General features: G+C 38.8%; 1 protein-coding gene across 1 annotated transcript; it reads right to left on the bottom strand.

Annotated features, from left to right (window-relative positions):
• Positions 1-5: 5 nt before the first annotated feature.
• LOC127447690 (fer-1-like protein 6) lies at positions 6-22,435 on the bottom strand. Its single transcript, XM_051709694.1, has 34 exons — positions 22,275-22,435; positions 21,986-22,178; positions 21,112-21,440; positions 17,260-17,368; positions 17,027-17,183; positions 16,800-16,920; positions 16,602-16,702; positions 16,333-16,423; positions 15,965-16,084; positions 15,706-15,858; positions 15,085-15,262; positions 12,560-12,684; positions 12,091-12,225; positions 11,173-11,319; positions 10,540-10,647; positions 9,373-9,534; positions 9,093-9,264; positions 7,255-7,379; positions 7,021-7,143; positions 6,876-6,921; positions 6,672-6,719; positions 6,011-6,087; positions 5,772-5,900; positions 5,549-5,656; positions 3,630-3,757; positions 3,330-3,500; positions 3,069-3,223; positions 2,824-2,966; positions 2,629-2,717; positions 2,451-2,549; positions 1,893-2,134; positions 1,506-1,663; positions 929-1,029; positions 6-207 (listed from the first exon to the last, which is right to left on the bottom strand). The coding sequence occupies exons 1-34, from the start codon at positions 22,356-22,358 to the stop codon at positions 27-29; spliced, it is 4,608 nt and encodes a 1,535-aa protein (XP_051565654.1). The 5' UTR covers positions 22,359-22,435; the 3' UTR covers positions 6-26.
• Between the last annotated feature and the right edge of the window lie 624 nt (positions 22,436-23,059).

Here is a 23,059-nt window from a genome sequence, read left to right as displayed (position 1 = left end):
AGTCATTTTATATTGGTGTGATTTGCTCAACCATTGACTATCTTACTGCTGATTGCCCCTGGTAGGGTGTAGAAGAGAAGAACCAGGAACAAGGCCACAATCAGCAGAACCAGGCCTGCAATGATGTATTTCTTGTAGTTCCCCCAGATTAGGTGAAAGAAGCACTTGAAAGGATTCATAAACCAGGAGAAGGATGTGTCTGGCCGACTAGAGAAAAGTTTAAATTTGGTATTAGAAGTATTTCTTCCACAGAACAACCCACACAACCCAAATTTTTGATTTAAGTAGGCAAATGTCAGCACAACATCAGCACTGTCTAAACTAGTGGTTTTCAATTGGTTTTGCTTCATATTTAACTTTAGACATTAAGTGGTGACCCAAGACATAACAAAACAGCCTATTATATACTGTAAAAGTAAATCAAAGATGTCCTTAAAATCAAATATATTAAAAAATATTGAATAAGTTAAAATACAAAATATTATACAATCAAAATATTATTGGAATTTATGAATATTAGGGTTTTCAAGGATGAGGGCATATCAAGCAACCTGTAAATGTTGGCATTTGACTATCTTCTACCAAGTGACGGATGAGTTTGACTGGATGCATGACATTTGATCAACAACTAAAGATATGGAAAGCATTTTCAACTACCTGGTTAATAATAGGCCCACTTATTTTGCTATCCTAACAATGTATGACTGCTGAATTGTGCTTCATTTGCATTTTTAGCACTGATTTATTTTTTCCTCCGTCCCTAACTGTCAGAACAGACCTGCGACCCATTTTTGGATCACACACTGGTCAACACCACATACTCCTGTCATACAAATTATAAAAACATGCAGTCTGCTGCAATGAGGTCATGCATAATAAGGTGAATACCCATTTTCAGACATTTTAACTAGTGTATTTGTTACATTACTTTGGTTTCTCCAGAGGCTCTGGCTCCTTGCGTGCACGGCCGACTGGATTTTTCTCTGCCTCTTCAGCTGTCACCAGGTGGAACTCTGCTTCGACCTTCCCCTAAATTAAAAAGAAAACAGTTAAAATACAAATTTTCATCGCTAATTTATTTTATTTTATTTTAGGTGGAATCTGCTGGTACTTTGTTCAAAACCAAATCTAGTTTTTTTGTATTGTACTAATGTGTATGGACAATTGTACTTGCCTTACTTTATTATTTACATAAATATTAATCTACTTTTTAATCTAATCTAAGTGTCCATTAATTAAAAGAGATTAATGTACTCTTAGATTATCACATATACACATTTTTCCATGGACAAATGATGAGAAGTTTCAAAGGTAAAATTCATAATTCTTGCAACTGTCTGGAATCAACTGGGACAACAATAGATGGGCATATACTGTACATTCATAAAAAAAATACTTGTGTGTTAACCTCGATACTGTATGTTTGCAAACATAAAATGATGGAGCTTCATATTGGCAGTTTAATTCACACTTTTTCTTCAACCAAAATAATACAATAGACGCACTGTGAGTTCTCCAGCTTTAATGAAGGGCCACCAGCCTTTGGAGCGTTTCTGCTGGAAGATAGAAACGTTCTCAGTGTTTTCTGTCAGCATCTCCATCTTACAGGCTTTAGCTGATTTAGCACCACGTGGAAACCAATGCAGGTCCAACTCCACTGAGCCTGAGAAGAACACATAAAAATGACCATTATCATGTACTTATTGTATATCAATACATTTCAGCCAGGTTTTCCAGGTACAGTACAATTTTCCTCTAGCAATTCTAATGGCAGATCTTTTAGAGCAATGGTGAAATCCCATCAGGAGAGGCTACAGAGCTGTGCTAGGGTGGACATGTTACATATAAACAGATGTAATGGTAAGCATTTGTTGATGACATGACTTTCTTACCCAGGAAGTCATCAGAAGAAAGCCTCTCAAAGTCCCACACCTGAATAACAAGGACTGCAGGGATCTTCTGCTCAGTTTTGTCCAGAGAGTAGATGTTTTCTCGTTTCTTTACCACCACCACTTTCTCAGCCGGCAGGTAGTTGAAGGGGAACACAAAGCGCCAGTTGAAGTTGCCTTCCCCAGTCAGAGAATTGTAATGGACATCTGTCTCCTGAGCATCATCTTCAAGACCCTTTAACCACCTGAAGAAAAAAAACAAAAACATGACATGACATGAATCATCAGTCATGGGCCACTCTTTACAACAACATTTCCATCTTTTATAATTGACTGTTAATTCTGATGTCGGGGAAAACTGTTCTTAAAACACAATATTACGCATCTAAGGAATGTTAGAATGCACTAATTTTAGAAAACATATTCAATGCTCTTAGAAGCTTATCTTGAGGTTTTTGAAGACTGTATCCTAGATCAGTTTCTACATTAGAATATTTAAAATGTACACCTCAAAAGAAATTTAAACCTTTTTCTATGTTTATTGATATCCTTTAATGTTACCCTTTGATGTAAATGTCGCTTGACTGCTGTCCTGTTATGAAGTTTGTGTCCTCCAGTATTACATCTTCAGTGTTCCAGATAATAATTCTCAGTTCATACCTGGATGAAAAGACAGAACAAACAAGTATTAATTTAACTGCGCAACCCAGTAAAATGGTTTTGTGGGTCTTTAACTTGCCCTTTGGGTTTGCGAGGGGAGATGTCCACAGGAGGACCAGGATGCGGCATATCCATTGGAAAAATGTCAACCCACATCTGCAACTGGCCCTGAGGAACATTCACACACAACATTCTAGGAATCACTCCACCAACAAAATTTATCATAATTTACTTAAGATACTATATAACATACATTCAAATTGCTCTACATTACCTGGTCCATTCCTGGTTTGTCTTTGAGGTAGAGGGTCCGTGTTTCAATGTGCTCTGGGACAAGTTTACAGCCCACACCTTGCATCTCAGACCACCTGTGCAGAACTTTTAAAGCCAGGTGTTCGTATGACTCCACAATCTGATCTGTAAAGGGACAGCAAACACTCTTAGCACATCTCCCTCAATTACTAATCAACAATCAACAGTTGTGTCATGATGTAAGAAGCAAAAAAATAAATAACTTACCTTCATCTGGAAATACGGTTTTACCCATGAAGACTTTGTTTCCGATGGTAATTCGTCCAGGAGTGAAGCGAGGGTTGTCCAGTCTGTTTTCCTTGCAAAGCTTAATCAGCAGGTCAGTTGGCTTGATGGAGTCCCTCCATGCGTTATAACCCTCACTAAGTGACACATGAGAGTGTCCAATGAAAACATCAAGGGACAAACAGCATAAAACTAACTTGTGAAGGATAAAGACTGTAAAATAAATGTTACCATATAACTCACATGGCATATTCAGTAGATAGACCACAGGTGGCACGATGCCTGCTGTAAAAACGGTTCTCCAAATCAATCTGCGTTTCTCCAATCAAATCATCTCCACCAACAGTGTCATAGTCATAGATTAGAATAGATAGCAGGGACTCCTTGGGGAATGTGGCTTGAATTTCAAAGGATCTGAGAAGAAGAGGGATATGGAGAGTGAATGACCCAATTCACTCAAAGAAATGTGCAGTTAGCTCAATTTTAAAGTGAATATCTTACAACACCCTGTCATGACACTAATCAATCATTGTGCTTGTTCACCTGCCAAACACTGGGTTGAGCTGCTTTGGGATGTAGTTGACTCTGTCTTTGATCTCAGTTTTCCCAAGTTTCAGCACTATGTAAGGGTCTGCTTTGCCATCTGGGTCTGCTGGGTGCAAGTTGAAGGCCTTAAAATACATAAGACAGTGTCAAACTTCAGTATAATGTGGTAGTTTGTGTCAGCCTCTGTATGATTGTATTACTGGTAATATCTTATTCAGTGAAACTAGATCCAATGAAATGAATGGCTAAGCAAGAACTGTGTTTACAAGTGCAAAAATATTTAGATATTAATCAGAATTTGGTTGTCATGTTTTTGCTTATTATATAAGTGTCATGTAAATGCATTTATATAATAATGCTATACCTAGATGTAGCAGATGCTATAACTAGATGTAGCCAATATTCTGGATTGTATAAATCTGATTATTAATCAGAAATTGGGTCGTGTTAACTCTTTATTGTGAATATCCACTATAAACTTTCTTTATATGCATGTCCAAACAAAGGTAATTCTGAGTGATAAAACAGTTGTAAAAAGGTAAATCTATTTAAGGAACACAATTTTGCAGTAAGGAGACTTTTTTTAATAACATTTTACAAACATTAAGTGAAACGTTGTCTCATGACCTAGATTTTGCAATCCCTCACCCTCTTGAGTGTTTTTAAAAGGGATTAAAGTGATATCTTTAAAGGAATAGTTCACCCTCATGATATCCCAGGTATGTATGACTTTCTTTCTTCAGCAGAACACATTTGAAGAAAAATAGAAAAATGTCTTAGGTCCTTAAAATTCAAGTGGATGGTGATTCGACTTTTGAAGCTCCAAAAAAAACAGATAGTCAGCATAAACATCATGATATGACTCCAGCAGGTTAAATTAAAAGATACGATCGCTTTTGATGTGAAAAAAGATCAATATTTAAGTACTTTTAACTATAAACCATTCCGGTAAGCTTCACTAGAGGGCGGAGTTCACGCGGCCTCGTGTGATGTATTCACGTTGACATGATACTGAAGTAATCTCACGTTTTCCTCTCGGTTGAGACATCCAGGATAAGCACACAAATGCATAATTGTGAGTAAAGAAACAAAAATACAGATGAAGCTTCTGTACAGTGTTCCTCCTACTCACTTGTAAACATCGCTGCTCTGCAATCTGTGTCGCACGTGCCAACGCAATTACGTCACATGTGCATACTGCTGCTGACCGGAAGGATGATATAAAGTTAAAGAAAAAGTTCTTAAATATTGATTTTTTTTTTCACACCAAAAGCGATTGTGTCACTTTAGAAGACATTAATGTAACTGCTGGAGTCGTATCAATGACACTTATGCTGACTGTGAAATCACAATCCACTTGCATTTTAAGGACCTATTGAGCAAAGATATTTTTCTACTTTTCTTCAAATGTGTTCTGGTGAAGAAAGAGAGTCATACACACCTGGGATATCATGAGGGTGAGTAAATAATGAGAGAATTTTCATTTTTGGGTGAACTATCCCTTTAAGGAAATGGGTGAGAATTAATGAGTTGACTAAGTTACAGTCCAAAATTACAAAAATGCAATATAATAAATGGCAAGAGCAAGCATCTCCTGTATTTCCAGAGGAAAATAGTTTGAAAAGAACACGTCTTTTTTTTTTTTAAAACTGGGATTATGCTGATAACCTGTACTTTGTACAGGGATATTCCAATAGCTATTGAGCAGGTAAATGTCTTTTTCAGAATAAAGGCTTAACCAGAATATGGACCTTAATCAGAAAAAGATTTACTGTACATGTAAGTGTGACCAATAAGTAACAATCACAAAAAAATGAACAAGTATATTAGTCTGCATCACTGGTAAGTGATATTCATGTATGTAAAGTATGGAAGACACCTACTGCAACTATGTACACACGGATTAAGACGCTCACTGCAGTGTTAGGAGGAATACCCTGGTTTATCTTAAACTGCCCAGAATCCAAATATCCATCTTCTTTATCATCATCTGTTTCTGGCAGCTTATACAGACAGAACCTGCCCTGGGAGCAAAAATGGACAATGGGAATTCAATTCTGTGAACTGGTGTCATTGCACTGCTTGTGATCTTAAAAAGCCACCATGTATGTCATGGTACTAGTTGCAATAACATTTTACCTTGAACTTCCCAACAAATCTTCCTTCTACAGAGCCTTCCTCCTCATTGGCCTTTCCTCGATAGAGTTCAAAGGTTTTAACCCAGTCATCAAAAGGCCCAAACTCAGCCTCCAGCTCTTTGTCATACACCTGGAATGATAGAAAGTCAGACTGCATGTAATTTTAATGGAAATCCTAATTTAATGAGTAGACAATATCTGCAGGTAAATAAAGCACTGCAATAAACAATTTTTCCTTACCTGTAATGTTGCAAGTCTAGGCTGTTCTGCGACACTCTTGAAATTCATCTCTTTTTTCCTATCCTTTAAACCGGATGCTTAAGACGACACAAAACATAAATCATCAAAATTAGTAATGCACAATCCATCATTAGTGGAAATAAAAATCAGTTGCTATAGACTAGAGAGTGTTAAAGAAGCAAAGAGGGTTAAAGAAGCAAATACATATGCTTTCAGTACCTCCACCAAAGAAGTGTTTTGAGTTTCTTAAAAATCCAGAGCAAACCAGCCAGCCAAATACCAGTCTGTAAAGTTTAGTTTTAAAGTGTTTGCTTAATACATATCACATTATAACTCTCACCAGGCACAATACATCTTTATCCAGGTGTACAATGCTACAATTATGCTGACACCAATACAGTGTGTACGTATACACAGGAAACAGAGGTGCCGATCGGTACAGGATTGCAAAATGTGATTTCTTGTGAGTGCAGCATTTATTAAAGTTCCATTTTTAAATGCACAAGCTTAGAATATGTAAACATTTTTCATTACATTTGCATCTTGTAGTGTGTTTTGGTGCACATTGTTTGCATTGCGAGTAAAACATTCGGCAACCCTACTGACAAGGGGAAGGGGAAGGGCCGTGCAATTGACAAAATAGTCTCTCAGTCATTCTTACCCAGATTGGTCAATCCTTCTGAAATTATGTTCTCCAGAGGAACTGAAACTAGAATTTAACCACATATTCAAGATTAGAGAGGAACCAAATGCCACCCTCATTGTCTGTGGTAGTTAATGTTATAGTGGTTAATTGCAAATTGACTTGTCTGCAGTGTTCAGAGAAAAAGACTTATTCTGATTAGGATGATTAGGAAGCACTTACCTTTGTCAAAGAGCAGTGGAAATGGATTGTTTTCTTTTTGCTTTGCCTAAGAATGAAGTTGTGGTGCAAAATAAATAGTTAGTACAGACAAAACAAATAAAACCAACTGGACCACCTTATCCATTGCTAATAAAACAATATTTACCAGATGGGTCTTCTCCACAGATGCATAGTATTTAGACCACCAATCAATGACGTTATCTGCAGACTCATCAGCTGTTGTGCGTTTCTTTCTTTTTGTAGACCTGCGTTTGCTCTTCTTTGACACCTGATATTGATAAAAAGTTTTATAGTCAGTAGACTAGAACAGAGTGTGCATGTATGTGTTTGTCGGCATGTGCTTTAACTTGTTCATGTGTTTAGTGCACAAAAAACAAACCCTCTTGTCCTGAAACTCTGGCTCAGTCTTGGGGAGAGGGGTGAGTGTCCTTTCCTGCTCAATCTCAATGGCAATCTCCTCCTCTGCCTGTGGCACAACAGTCTGCTGAATACCCAGTAGAGCCACTACAAGTGAATGCAAACCATATCATTAAGTAGCTTTAGTATGTAAATAAAACCATGTGATAACAAAACATGATAAACAGTTAAAACACTTTCTAACAGAATATTGTAATTAATTGTTCAGATCCACTGCTGAGTTATAACAATAACATTGATGTAAAACAGGTAGAGTATAATAATGTGAATAATAAGAATTTATTCCCCTTTAAGAATCGCTACCTAGTAATGGTAGCAAATTTACAGTAAGTTTTACCCTTATATCCCTAGACCCACCAGTTCAGTCCAGGAACAGGAGATCTACCTTCTCGCAGAGTTAAGCTCTGATAAGACACTCCTGAAACAGCTACCAAAGATCTTGGGGTTCACTTGACATAACAAGCTAGCATGTTAGGGCAGGGTTGGAACTAAACACTGCAGGAAGACAGATCTCCAGAGCCAGGATTGAGCACCCAGGCCTAGACCACAAACTATTGGGGACTCATCCGGGATCTTAATATTTCAACCTAGTCTCACAGAATCATGTTACTATATCTTTATTTTTTAGTTTTTCTTCTCCCCAATTTGGCATGTCCAATTCCCAATGCTCTCTACTTCCTCGTGGTGGAGCAGTTACTCGTCTATCCAGGTGACGGAGGACAGATGTCAGTTGCCTCCACTTCTGAGACAGTCAGCCTGCACATTTTAGCACATGTCTCCTTGAGCGTGTTACCGCAGATACTTGGCGCGTGTGGAGGCTCACGCTCTTCACCTTGGCGTTCAAGCACAACTCACCACGCGCCCCACCGAGAGCGAGAACCACCATATTGCGACCACGAGGAGGGTAACCCCACGTGACTCTACCCACCCTAGCAACCGGCCCGTTAGTTGCTTAGGAAGCCTGGCCGGAGTCTCTCAGCACACCGTGGATTCAAACTCACAACTCCAGGGGTGGTAGTCAGCGCCTTTGCTCGCAAAATTATTTTTTACTTGGCTCATTGTACTTATTGCAGCACTTTCCTGATAAAAATAAACACTAGAGGCATAAAAACAACAATGACTTTTATTCACTTTCACACAAATGAAAAGTAAAAGGGCAGATGATCAGTTCATAAACACTTTTTGCCCTGTTTCTCATACAAAGCTATCTTGTGACATCAAAATACTTTTATTATAGCATGATACGTTTCAATGTTTCATTACAAAACCAACTACATTTTTAAGCTTGTTTGAGTGCAGTCAAACTGCACAATAGCTAAACATATAGCTGATGATACAACTGATACTTAATTTAGCAATTACGCTTTTCATTTTACATTTGTTTTTTATGACCCTATCAGTTACGTTTAGGTTTAAAGTTTAGAGTAGGGAGGTTGGTTTATTGATTTAAAACCTGTGCATGGAATACACAAGTCTGTTTGGGAGAAACTTTAACTCGCCACAAATTTTTATTTAGCACCACTCAGTGGACATTTCATCCTGGATCTGCCGAGATATGTGTATGGTGCCACGAATTATCGTTTAGTCACCACAGTCACGTGATTTTCACTAGATCAGATGCTAGTATTTTCCCAAGAAATTAATTATTTGGTTGTAGTGGCATAAGATTGTGTTGATTAGAATTTAAGTTGTAGTAATTTGTCGTGAAGAAATTAATGTGGTGTTGAAAACCTTTATTGTTTTAAGAAAATTATATGATGATTGTGATGTTATTGCAACTGCTACTAGTAAGTTCTTTACCTGCTGTGTTTCTGGGCTCTGGTTGGGGCTGTTGGGTTAATGTGGGGATGTGTTTGAATAAGGCCAAGTTGTTAATCATATGACTCCCCACAAGTGTGCTGCGCCCAAAAGCCCTCCAATCCACCACAGTGATGGTGAGAGGCGGGAGCAGGTATTCGTCTTCTGGCAGCTCCTACAGAGAGACAACAGCAGCCAAAGACATGCTGAGATCAGCAGAACACTATGGAACACACACATAAACAGTAAACACAGGACTCTGTTTTTGTAGCAGTTGACTTACCACATCAAAGGCATCTACAAGCATTGTGAAGTTTGGGTTTTTTTTGTAACTCTGTATCACTGAGGAGTTGACGCCTGCTCCTGCACACTTGATGAAAACTTGAGGCCGATCAACAGATAAGAGTTGAACTTTCTTAAGCTCTCTCAGGCCCCAGAACAAAACCTGCAGTGGACATACAGTAAATAAAAAAATGCCAATAGTGTCCAATTAAAAAGCTAATTCTATATACCAGTGAGATAAGATGGAAGATGCATGCAACTACACATTACAATTTAAAAAACAATTTGAGCACAAATTTAATAGTATGTTGAAGCATGTAAAAATAAAGATCATTCTCTCATCATTTACTCTCAAACTCATATGACTTTCTTTCTTATGCAGAACACAAACAAGGATTTTTTTTAAGGATGTATGAGATATTTTTGTCAATACAATGTACGTTAAAGTGGTCCAACACTTTCAAGCTCCAAAAGGGACATCAAGGCAGAAAAACACCTCATATCTCCTTTAAAATATCTTTGTTTGTGTTCCACAGAAGAAAAAAAGTCATGCAAGTTTGAGGGTGAGTAAATGTTGAGAGAATTATAATTTTTGGGTGAACTATACCTTTAAGGCTTGGTAATGTAAATAGACATTTAACTATTACAATGGATTTTTGTGAGATTTTTAAAAGCTGAAACCCCATATAATAGAGATAAGTGGAATTCACAAGGCTTTTGGTAAATGAGAAAGAGATGTTAAGATACTATGTTTATTTTTGTTTAGAGGTTTGTCATCAATGTCAAATATGTTTACATTTAGCAGAAAGCAACTTTTCTTTTAACCGGCAAACAAATCAACTTAGCAACTGTGAAAAGTGGTTTGTGACATTTTTTAACCATTCCTTTAACCATATCTCTTCAAATTCCATATCCATATTCTCATGTGTTGCATTTGTAGGAATTGGCCTGGATCAGTTTTACAGGGAAATGCAGCCTATAAGAAATTTCATTTTGTGGATTAACCAAAAAAAAAAAAAAAAGAAAAAAAAAAAAGGAAGGATTGATGCTATTGTAAAGCGTAGGGTTTATGTGACCTAGAAATGCTTGTCTCAGCTTGGCAGTGACATATTTCCAATTGTGTGTAAGAACGTCTATATGCATAGCCATTTAGTCAAAATTTGTTCACCTCAATTCTGTACATGCAGAGCACAGGTCGGATGTATGAGGGTACTAGATAAACCCCTCCATCTGGTTCATCTACATCAGGGAGTGTGTCCTCTCCTGACTGTGAGACCTATAAGATCATGGGTAAGACAAGCAACAGACAGAAAATTAAATTCTATGTACAGTAAGTAGATCAAACTACTATTATGTTGCTTCGACAAAGCCAAAAAATACTGTACACATTTTTAAATTCCTGAGATCAAACTTTAAAGCTTTCAAGATATATCCACCAAACTTGGCATAATCCTTGTGACTTCCTTCTGACTCTATAACTTGCTATATATATATATATATATATATATATATATATATATATATACAGTATCTTTTATAACTGATCAGATTTATGGATTAAAATTTGTTTCGGAACGTTTGTGAATTCAAATTTTGTCAAACTGTCAAACAATCTTTCTGTCTATCTTTGTTTCTTTGTCTATCTGTCTACTTAAAGCCTGTACAACCTTTATACTTCAAGGATGTTTCATTCTTTAAACTTTCAGACAAAGTTTATCTAAAGTTGTCATGACGAACTTGCCTTTTATAGTTATTTTCTAGTTTCTACATATTCTCATGTGTTGTGTTTGTATGAATTGACCTGAATGAGTTCAAAGGCTCCCAGTATGTCACCTCCTGACAGGCTTCCACAGAACAGTGGGCTGTACTGCAGCTGAGGAGGGGAGTATCGCTCCTCTGACAGTCTGACCACTGGAAGAGCCACTGTCGACCCCAGATATTCTGTACCCTGGATGTGCAAACTATTGCTTTAGGTCACATACATAAATTTAAAGACCCCATAAAATCATAATTGAAGTTTTGTGGCTTTTAATCCATGTCTGTTAGCTTTGAGGCTATCTATATATTCTTGTGTACTCCTAAAAGTTGCCAAAAGTAACTTTTTGCTGGTACTATATACAAATTGAGCTATATTGCAAAAGGAGAACAGAGAGGGGGAAAAAGAACTTACAGCTGTACAACATAAACACAATTTATGTTAAAGGACTAAACAAGCACAGTTTTCAGTCCTGTGTTGTTGACCTATTTCCTATTGAAACAGGAAATGTGGGTAGGACTGATAAAAGGCTGGTTTGTTCTTTAAAAAAGAGCCAAATGTAATATCACAAACATGTTTTGCTACTAGCTATTCGATTGAAGGGGAAGGGACATTCTCATTATAGAGAGCATTTGATTGGACAGAAGTCTGTGAAGTGCAATATGAATCTGTTTTTTGTCTGTTTACCAGTCCTTTATCAGTCCCACCCACAATTCCTGTTTCAATAGGAAATAGGTCAACAACACAGGACTGAAAACTGTGCTTGTTTAGTAATTTAATGTGGTCTTTTATGCAAATTGAGCTGCATTGCAAAAGCAGAACAGAGAGGGGGAAAAAAGAACTATCCACACTAGGAGAAGAACTGCATTTGTGGTTTGTTTACAATGCATTTTGTCATACTAAATTCAGTTCCATGAAACACTCCCATCAATGTGATAGTTTTAATGAATGTGTTTTCCTCACCACTGCATCGTCATCGTACACTTCAATTACAACTGTTGGAGGCTCCTGGACTATTTCATGAAGCCCTCCACACAGAGACACGTTATTGAACAGGAGCATCTGGTTCCAAGTGGGTGTCAGAGTTTGCTTGACAATCTGCAAAATGTATGAATTTTAAGAACAATCCTCATGTGAATTACCTCAACAGAGCTTTTCACATTACAATGTTATTTGCTTTATGAGTAGCTTAACTAAAAGGTGTCTTTCTAAGGGCTTTAATTAGGACTAATTATCTAGTTTCAAAAAGAGCAGGTATATGCAAAGAAGTGCTCTCACTACAGTAAAACTTAATTAGTCTCCTGACCAATCAAAATGTACTTTGACATGATTCAGTAGAGAAAGGGAACTACTATCGGTGGTGCAGTCAACAGCGCCATCTATAAGATTTTTGTCAAGAATGGCCTTTGTTGTCACATAAACTCATGCTTACACCAGTGCTTTGGCTATTGGACAGAAAAGACACCCAGGCAAAGGGATCTGAGAGGCCTGTGTTGTCTGCTGCGATGAGACCACGAGCCTGGTACATATGAGCCCTCAGCTGGAACATGTGCTGCTCTGCAAAACATGCAAATCTTATAGATAAGAATAATAATAATTTAAAGACACTGTGTATAAATTTGTTGAAGTTATTTCTAAGTATTTCTAATCTCCCACTATCCCAGCTTGCAATGCAAAGACAATTATAAGCAGATACACTCATAGTTAACCAAATGTAGAAGGATTCCCCCGAAAAGTGTAAAAAAAATGTGGCACTATTAAAACATTGCTGTATATGTTTGAGCATCCAACCAGACCGACATGGCAATATTAGCTCAACCTCTGGAGTGAGTTTTGGGGCGGGACTATCCTTTTTTTTTTTTTTTTTGACCAATGGCAGATGGGGGAATTGTTTGGGAAACCTGTTTCCAATTCCATTTGGTGCCATTAGTGGTGCAGAAATTACACACTTCACCTTTTAAAAATGTAGAATAAAACCCCTTACAAGTTTTTACTCACCACTTTTGCATTAACACGTAAAAAAAAAAAAGAAAACAGCATTTCTGTTGTACACTTTTCTTAGCAATACATACAGGTGCATCTCAATAAATTAGAATGTCGTGGAAAAGTTCATTTATTTCAGTAATTCAACTCAAATTGTGAAACTCGTGTATTAAATAAATTCAATGCACACAGACTGAAGTAGTTTAAGTCTTTGGTTCTTTTAATTGTGATGATTTTGGCTCACATTTAACAAAAACCCACCAATTCACTATCTCAAAAAATTAGAATACATCATAAGACCAATAAAAAAAATATTTTTAGTGAATTGTTGGCCTTCTGGAAAGTATGTTCATTTACTGTATATGTACTCAATACTTGGTAGGGGCTCCTTTTGCTTTAATTACTGCCTCAATTCGGTGTGGCATGGAGGTGATCAGTTTGTGGCACTGCTGAGGTGGTCTGGAAGCCCAGGTTTCTTTGACAGTGGCCTTCAGCTCATCTGCATTTTTTGGTTTCTTGTTTCTCATTTTCCTCTTGACAATACCCCATAGATTCTCTATGGGGTTCAAGTCTGGTGAGTTTGCTGGCCAGTCAAGCACACCAACACCATGGGGCAGTGGTGGCTCAGCGGCTAAGGCTCTGGGTTACTGATCAGAAGGTCGGGGGTTCAAGTGGGGGTTCAAGCCCCAGCACTGCCAAGATGCCACTGTTGGGCCCTTGAGCAAGGCCCTTGACCCTATCTGCTCCAGGGGCACCGTATCATGGCTGACCCTGCACTCTGACCCCAGCCTAGCTGGGATATGTGAAAAAGAAGAATTTCACTATATATGTGCAAAATGTATAATGTGTGATAAATAAAGAAAATTATAATTATATTATAATTAAAAATTATAATTATTTAACCAACTTTTGGTGCTTTTGGCAGTGTGGGCAGGTGCCAAATCCTGCTGGAAAATGAAATCAGCATCTTTAAAAAGCCGGTCAGCAGAAGGAAGCATGAAGTACTCCAAAATTTCTTGGTAAACGGGTGCAGTGACTTTGGTTTTCAAAAAACACAATGGACCAACACCAGCAGATGACATTGCACCCCAAATCATCACAGACTGTGGAAACTTAACACTGGACTTCAAGCAACTTGGGCTATGAGCTTCTCCACCCTTCCTCCAGACTCTAGGACCTTGGTTTCCAAATGAAATACAAAACTTGCTCTCATCTGAAAGGAGGACTTTGGACCACTGGGCAACAGTCCAGTTCTTCTTCTCCTTAGCCCAGGTAAGATGCCTCTGACGTTGTCTGTGGTTCAGGAGTGGCTTAACAAGAGGAATACGACAACTGTAGCCAAATTCCTTGACACGTCTGTGTGTGGTGGCTCTTGATGCCTTGACCCCAGCCTCAGTCCATTCCTTGTGAAGTTCACCCAAATTCTTGAATCGATTTTGCTTGACAATCCTCATAAGGCTGCGGTTCTCTCGGTTGGTTGTGCATCTTTTTCTTCCACACTTTTTCCTTCCACTCAACTTTCTGTTAACATGCTTGTTAACATGCACTCTGTGAACAGCCAGCTTCTTTGGCAATGAATGTTTGTGGCTTACCCTTCTTGTGAAGGGTGTCAATGATTGTCTTCTGGACAACTGTCAGATCAGCAGTCTTCCCCATGATTGTGTAGCCTAGTGAACCAAACTGAAAGACCATTTTGAAGGCTCAGGAAACCTTTGCAGGTGTTTTGAGTTGATTAGCTGATTGGCATGTCACCATATTCTAATTTTTTGAGATAGTGAATTGGTGGGTTTTTGTTAAATGTGAGCCAAAATCATCACAATTAAAAGAACCAAAGACTTAAACTACTTCAGTCTGTGTGCATTGAATTTATTTAATACAAGAGTTTCACAATTTGAGTTGAGTTACTGAAATAAATGAACTTTTCCACGACATTCTAATTTATTGAGATGCACCTGTAGTGCTGAGCTGTATTACCTGTGTAGAGTAAATTCTCAGGAGGAGGACCGCTCCTGTCCTCAGATGACACTCTTTCCAGCTCAAAGCCTGATGGGAGATTTTCCAACACATGGGATGAATCCTTGCAAGTTCCCAGCCAGAGATACACATCAAGTTTAGCCTGGACTGTCCACCCTGGTCCACGCTTCCCTGGAGGCTGAAAGATCCCAATAATTTGTATTTATCGCTGATGAATGTTACATGAGGACTGGAAACAAAAGGTATTAAAACATGTCAAATTGCCATCTACAGCTCATTTGATAAGGTCTTACTGTCATTTCATTCTTGTACATATTAATTAATTCATCCATCTAGTCCTTAAACTCAAAAAAGATTTAAGCATTTCAATTTCATTGTAAAATTCCATCAAATTGAATTAAGTAATCTTAATTTGTATTTTTGTATTATTCTGTGTTTTATTTATTGTTTATTGTTTTTGTTTTTCTCCTATCCTGTATTTATGTCTACTGCTGTTAATACCTCAATTTCGCAGTACCATCCCATCCCATCCAACTGAAGTTTAGTTATCTCCAATCTTTTTGGAGAATTTTTTAAAAGTGTAAAAGCCAGATGGTGAGATTTGTATATTAGATTTCCCACCTTGAGGAACAGGGTCTTGATCTTTCCACAGTCTCTTCCTCTCTGTTCTGGGCTTTCTGAGAAGAGCAGGTGACGAGCAGGGATTCTGGCATATGCCAAACGCTTGTTATTGCTGACCATGCACACAAACACATCTGGTAACGTGTGTTGAGGCTGAGGCAGGCGTGAGATGGAAATAATTTTAGTAATGACAGATAACTATGATACACATATGGGAGCTTAAGCATTAGCATATAACATCATGAAACACAATAATCACCTCTTCCACCAGAAATCTCAGTTTCTTTTTAATTTTCTGGACTTCCTGCAGCATCTCTTTGACTGTCAAAGATCTCCTCTTGGGCTCAAGGATTCCTCCTGCTACTTCAGTCATGCTCTCCTGAAGAGCAGCACATAAAACAATATGTTAGCAAAATATACATTATTCAGTGAAAACTTCTGCTGCCTGTAGTAAAGAACAACAATTCAAAGTCAAAAACAATATCATCTGTTTCCCTTAATGCAATGTGGTAACAATTCATAAGAATAGAAAAAGAATGAGTCCTGATGGTATAGGTGAAATATTGCAGATAGTGGCCAACTATACCTACTTATCAGCATACTGTAACATGCATATGATTGACCTACCAGCTCTTGTTTGCATAGAGTAAGTCTCTTTTTGTCCAGTAAGGTCAAGTTGGTTCCCTTCACCTTCTTTTCAGCAAAAGCAATAAACTCCCTGTAGTAAATCACACATACCATACCGTTACATCCAAACCAGCTTGATTACCATCTGATACAGAGGTGTCATTTCAATAATGATATGACACGGATAGAAGTCAAGAATGGAATAGGTTCTTGTATTACTTAAACATCTCCTTTTGTCCCTTGAGATGTCCCACTGGCTGTTGGCCTACCTGGCATCTCTGCAGAACTCTTGAAGAACACGTTGCATGAGAGTCTCTGCCTCTGGATCCAACATTTTATCCAGTTCTGACACCTTAGCAACTCCTTCCTCCTGCATCGGACCAACATTAAGTAAAAATAACCACACAAACAATGAACTCATCACATGGTGATGTTATTAACTCATACTGTACTGAAGGCTCACATACAAACATCAGGGCAATTGTGTCCAGCATGTTGGAGTAATGGAGCCGGTATGCTCGATCTTCCCAGCTGCTATAAACATAAATGCAGGGCTTTCGCTTTGAAATGGGTAGGTACATGTAGTGCCTGCACAGACCAGATTGTGTGTCCAATTTTGTTCATAACAAAGTATTTTCCATTATTTAATGAAGGTCTAAGCCTAAAGAATATTAGTGTTTGTTGTTTTGAGCACCTCTGCACATCTCCGAAGAGGGGCTTCTCTGGTGCTGTAGTTGATTTGCATGGCATTGTTGCTATAGTGTCCAGAAGAGGAGTGGCAACTGACACATCTTCTAACTTTTTCTTAGCAGGGAGTGGTGCAGCACCATCTATTAAGTTTCCAAAGTTGCCTGAATAAAAGAGCACACATATTAACATTCTGGCTTAATTTATAAAATTGTGTTGTTGAATCTAAATCCTACTTACCAATGGTGAACTCAAGGCTGATTGGTCTGTCACCGATTCTTCTGTCAATCATAGAGGCCTCGAAAACAGAGCCAAAGAGCAGGAAGGTTTCCATGTCTTCATCAGCCATCTATATATAATGACAGTTAAAGTGATAGTTCCCCAAAAATGAAAATTCCGGCATTATTTACTTACCCTCATGTAACTCCAAACCCATATTACATTCTTTCTTCTGCAGGAATTTTCATTTAAAGTCTTCTGAATCCATACAATCACTTTGTGCGATGAACAGAACGAACTGTTCTGTTGCAAGAGGTTCGATGTTAACACATTTGATGTACAGAGTTTATTAATGATTTAATTTGATTTCAGCAGACTTGGAATGTAGTGCATGAGCCGTATCGATTATTTTTACTGTAGTTTTAAAGTGTTTTTGTGTGTGTGTGTGTGACCCTTTTAGAGCTTGACAGACTGGAATCACTATTCACTTGAATAGAAATGGCAAATAAACTTTTAAAGACTTTTTAAAAATTCTGATTTTGTGTTGACAGAAGTCATTCAAGTCATACGAGTTTGAAACTATTTTGGGGTGAGTAAATAATGACAGAATTTTCATTTTGGGTGAACAGTTCCTTTCAACAATGGGTTGGTTGCCTTTGAAGTGGAATGAGAATGAAAGGACAATACCCTGCTGAAAAGACCAGCTGAGAACAGAATTTTCATGGTGGTCCAAGCTAGTTTATATTGGTAAGTGTTGGTTTGGTGCTGGTCTAACTGGTTGGTCAGATCTCACATTGAAATCAGAAACGGTAGGTTGACTTTTCTTTATTCTAGATTTTTTGTGAGGAATGGGAGATGGTGCTTGTCAGTGAGTTGCCGATCCTAGGGTACTGAAACTCTCAGAAACAACATGCCAACTTCCTGTGTGATCATGTTGGGTGGGTTAAGCTTCTTAAGAAGCCTAGTAAGGACACAAGTATCCAAAGCATCCTATACTAGGGGCCAGCATCCAAAACACAACATATGATTGAGACTAGTAATCCTGTTCCTGTCAACAGGGGAGACAGAAAGACTGAGTAACTAAGCAGGAAAAAGAGATAGTATTACAGAATGGGTTTACTTTAGTTTACACTTTACACATCCCATACTCTGGGAGGTAGGGTGGAGCTTACCTGCCCAGATACAAGTAAAATTGTGTGTGTGCGATACCCTGGGAAGAGACGCGGGGAAAAAGTCAGACATGTTGTGTGGTTGAGAACGCAGAACTGTCTTTTAGTTGCTCGTTGAACCATTTGATTTTGGACTGTGTTTACCCTTTTCACCCACCTTTCGGAACAAACATCTATCAAGGACTGAGCTAGCACGGTGCCTCAGAGAAAACTCAGCCCCACAGCTACACGATTTCTGGCTAGGTGTCCTGGAGCGAGGTAAGCAAAGAAGAACACACTGACAACCATGTTAAATGCACACTTAGTTTATTAATAGAACTAGTTGTAGTGTAAGGATCCCTAGACAAACGATAGGCAGGTAGGTTGAGTGGAATTATGTCAAATGTTCTAGTTTACCGTTAGTGTTCGTAACAGTTGAGAGGTTCGTCTGGGATTTGTTTGTGTTTTGTTTTACATTGGTATTTAGCATGTGTTGTGTTTAACATTAACTAGCAGTGTGTAGGTGTGTTGAAATAGTTGCGTTGCTGTGGTAACTAGTAGAAGTGTTTGTGTTAGCTATTTAGCTATCACTGTGAGTTTGACCGGTTTATTGTACGTGACTGTTTGTCGCTAAAACTATTGTGTGTTTGCATGGCCGCAAACATGGGTTGAGCATAGGTAGCAGGTAATCGGTTACGGGTTATCAAGTTGTCATGTGTTAGTGTGTTTACTAACAGGACTACTGTGTAATTGGTAGCACTAGCTAGCTAGCCAGGTGTGTAACTGGGGTTGCATGCATACTGTGTGATTATTCACATTCAAATAGTGGTTACTGTAATAGAGAGGTTTGAGAAGGTTTTGGTAGTGTGAAGTGTCTAGCATTTTGTGCATAATCAAAACGATGGTGAAATTTGATCCCTGTACATTTTTCAGGAAAGACTTGGTTCATGCTGATTTTGATCTTTGGTGAACTTGATTTACCACCCAGTTTAAGTACTGTAAAATAGTAAAAGCTGCCAGAGGTGAAGCCCAGTGAAGTCAGTTGGCCTGGTGACTAGGCAGGAACCTTCTGTGATTTTAGGAGGTATGGCTGGGTCAGTTTCAGTGGAGGCTAACATGATGTGTTTAAGAGTTTAGGAGTGGTGCAGTCACTACCTGTAGAGGGTGTTACACTGCTTTTGGTAAATAATCTGGCAGGAAATAAGGTTCAGGTGACTCCAGTAATTAGCCAGACCCCTTGTGTAGTTCCAGAGATCAAAGCCCTTGAACAAGACCACAAGGCCTATTTCCAGCTTGTGTCTTCACCCATTCTCAACCTCAGGTGGGCATCCCAAAGACAGAGGTGACTATTCCTGATGCTGTAGCCCCAGACACCTCTGTTCAGTTGGCTAAGACTTTTCTTGGTGGCTTGTGGGGGTGTTGGAAAAGCCTTTTCAATTCACTATTGAAGTCCTTGTAAAACAACAGCGAGAAGACCCTGAGTTAACTCCCCAGTTGGAGACAGCAGTGTCTGTAGATGAGAGTGATAAGATGGCTTTTATTTGGTCTAAGAAGTGCTGGTGAGGAAGGTGAGGTCTCCTAGGCCTGCCTCTTTTTCCACGTGTGGTAATAGATTGTGTGGGAACACTGTCATGCACATGGAAGGGCAATGAGTTTCTGTAAACAATCATGGATGTGACCACTAGGTTTCCAGAGATGGTGCCTTTGTGGAATACTAAGGCACGAACGACTGTTGAAGCCTTGTTGCAGGTCTTTTCACGTTTTGGACTGCTGAAGGAGGTCCAGTTCAGGAGGAGAGGTGGTGGTATACATAGATCACAATCTTTTGACCTTCCTGGAAAAATGTAAGCTGACTATCAAACAAATATTTAAGTGGGGCCTAGTTTTACAGCCATTTAATCTGATGATTCAGCATATTGCCGGACAAGAGAATGTAATCGCAGATACACTCTAGAGTTAAAGCTGGTAGTAGCATGCGATTTTTTTTGGGCCTTTGTTTATTTATATAATGCCAATCTCATGTTTCCCATGATTTATGGATGTCAGGAGATGGTTTGAAAATAATATTTATTTAGTAAATATTTTAGTTTTTAATACTGAAAAAAATAATTTAAAATTCAAGAAAAAAAAGAAAGAAAAAAACATTGTACTGTCATCTTTTGTTTCTTTTCTTCTTTGGGGTGGGGGAATATTAGGGAAAGGGTTTACCTTAGTTTAGATACCACACTTCCATTTTACACATACATTGGGGAGCAGGGTGGGGCTTACCTGCCTGGATAAATGTAAAGCCCTGGGTAGAGGTGTGTTCGTAGACATGTGTGGTGGAGAACGCCAGACTATCTTTTAGTTGCACATTGAACCATTGGATTTTAGACAGTGTTTACCCTTTTCACCCCCCTTTCTGAACAAATGTCTATCAAGGACTGAGCTAGCCCATTGCCTCAGGGAAAACTCGGCCTGACAGCTACACGAAATGGCCAGGTGTCCTGGAGCATGGTAATCTCACTGTTCCTCAGTGTCACACACACAAACACAAAGAAGGACATATTGACGACCACATTACATGCACACTTAGTTTATGAATGGAACTAGCAGTAGCGTAAGGATCCCTAGACATACGATAGGCAGGTAGGTTGAATGGAATTGTTTTTACTTGTTCTAGTGTACTGTTTGCATCTGTTTGTAACAATAGAGTGAAAAACCAAAAGACTTTTGCAAACACTACCTTCTCTTGGGGCTCCACTGGCAGGACCTCAGGTCCTATGGCCTTGGTCTTCTCCTCCTCACCTACTGCCCCTGCTCCAGTTTTGGGATCTTTGGCCACAGCTTTTCCTCCCTTTACATCTTTCAGATTGATCTTTGTCGAGTGCAGGGATTTAGATTCTGCAGCACCTCCAGAAAGGATCTCCACACTTAGCTCTATGTAAACCCTGCCTCGGTAGGACACACCCTCCCCAACACCCTCATTCAGCTCTTGACTGTCATCCACCAGTGCAGAATTGCGAAGTGAGCCATAGATGTTGATCCATGCCGGTCCGAATGTGGGCAGGAAACCTTGGGAGGAGCAATGAATGATGAACAAATGTGTTACTGACTAGCCCCTGCTAGTAGAGAGAAATCTACTTAAGTCTTGACATTTATGGTACATGTGAAAGAATGTGTAGCTATGGATATTTTGATTAGCTGGTTTCTTATGAACATACACTATATGTCCAAATATGTGCCTTTTGATCATTTAATTTCAAAGCACTGGCATTAACAAGGAATTGGTCCTCTTTAACAGCTGCAATGATTTGCTCCCATTTAGACACAAGAGCATCAGTGAGTTCAGGTAAGGATGTTTGATGATTGGGTCTAGCTCACAACTGGGAATCCAATTCATCCCAAAGGTGTTCAGTTGGGTTTAGGTCTGAGGCAGACTGTTGCCACTAAATTAGAAGCACAGAATTCTTTAGAATGTATTTGTAGGTTATAGCACTCAAATTTGTTTTCGATGGAATTAAGGGGCTTAGTCAAATGAAGACGCAGGAGTGCGCATACTTTTGGCCATGTAGTGTATTTTAAAACCTCTTGTTAAACAATGCTTTGAAACGACAAACCATTGTCTCCATCATTGTCATTTGAGATGGTGTGCAGATCAATGTAATGAGTCCCAATGGCCACATCATTCATGCTTCCCTCATCCAGAACCCGAATCTTCAGTCTTTGACACAGTGGAGGAAACATCTCCTTAAACACTACCTGCTCGTTCCACACTGGGTCTGCTGTGCTCTTTTGAGTAGATGTCCTGCCCTTTCATGTAGGAAAGAAAGTAAGTATCAAACAGAAACAGAAGCACATTCAACTGGTATTTTTTAGGTTTAAGTAAGCGCTGGATTGTGAGCTTACAACTTGACCGAAGAAGGACACCTCTACATATGGATCTATGAGGGCTGTGGTGTCTCCAACAAAGGCTTTGGTCACATTGGCCATAATACTGGAGTTTATTCTAGGAAGACCTTCTGCTCGGTATATTATCACATAAAATCGAGCCCACGGCCGCTCAGGGTTTAAGCCTTCAGGTAGCAAGAGGTTCCTGGAGGCATACAAAGGCAGAGTAATAGAGTTGCAATGAGATGTAGTGGAAACACAAAGTCTTTAATCTAACATGATGTTAGTTCCAGTTTTTTATCCCCAAATTTTGGAGAAGTGCCACCATGGGACGTCCTTTGATGTCACATCCCTTTATATCCCTAGTAATTGAGCTACTACATTCGCAAAGATGTGAAAGAACACTGTTTTGTTTCACTATGTGCTATTATGGAAAGGGTTAGGTTTAGGGTTTGTATAGGGTAAGGAGTATATTAAAGTACAGTAATTAGTACTTAAATGTTTCCAAAAATCAAAAGCGTTGTGTTTTTCACCTCACATCTATTCAAAGATGTAAGTGAAAAAACACAGTTTTGGTCTCAGTACTGTTGCACATTCGCACAAGTTCCAGCTTCGGCTACTCAGGGGCAGTTCATACATTTGGAAGCATAGACTGATTCAACGTGATCACACCAGAAGATGGGATATTGTTTCAGAGAGTTCCAGTACCCTAGGATCGGCCACATTATGCCAACTCACTGACAAATGCCATCTCCTATCAGACATTTTTGCATCGGCTCCAGCATGTTTATCTTCCCTTGTGG

The sequence above is a fragment of the Myxocyprinus asiaticus genome, chromosome 11 (genome assembly GCF_019703515.2).
Source record: "Myxocyprinus asiaticus isolate MX2 ecotype Aquarium Trade chromosome 11, UBuf_Myxa_2, whole genome shotgun sequence".
In the NCBI taxonomy this organism is placed as follows: domain Eukaryota; kingdom Metazoa; phylum Chordata; class Actinopteri; order Cypriniformes; family Catostomidae; genus Myxocyprinus; species Myxocyprinus asiaticus.
The sequence above is the reverse complement of the archived record's forward strand: the minus strand, read 5'-3'. Positions and strand labels throughout refer to the sequence as shown.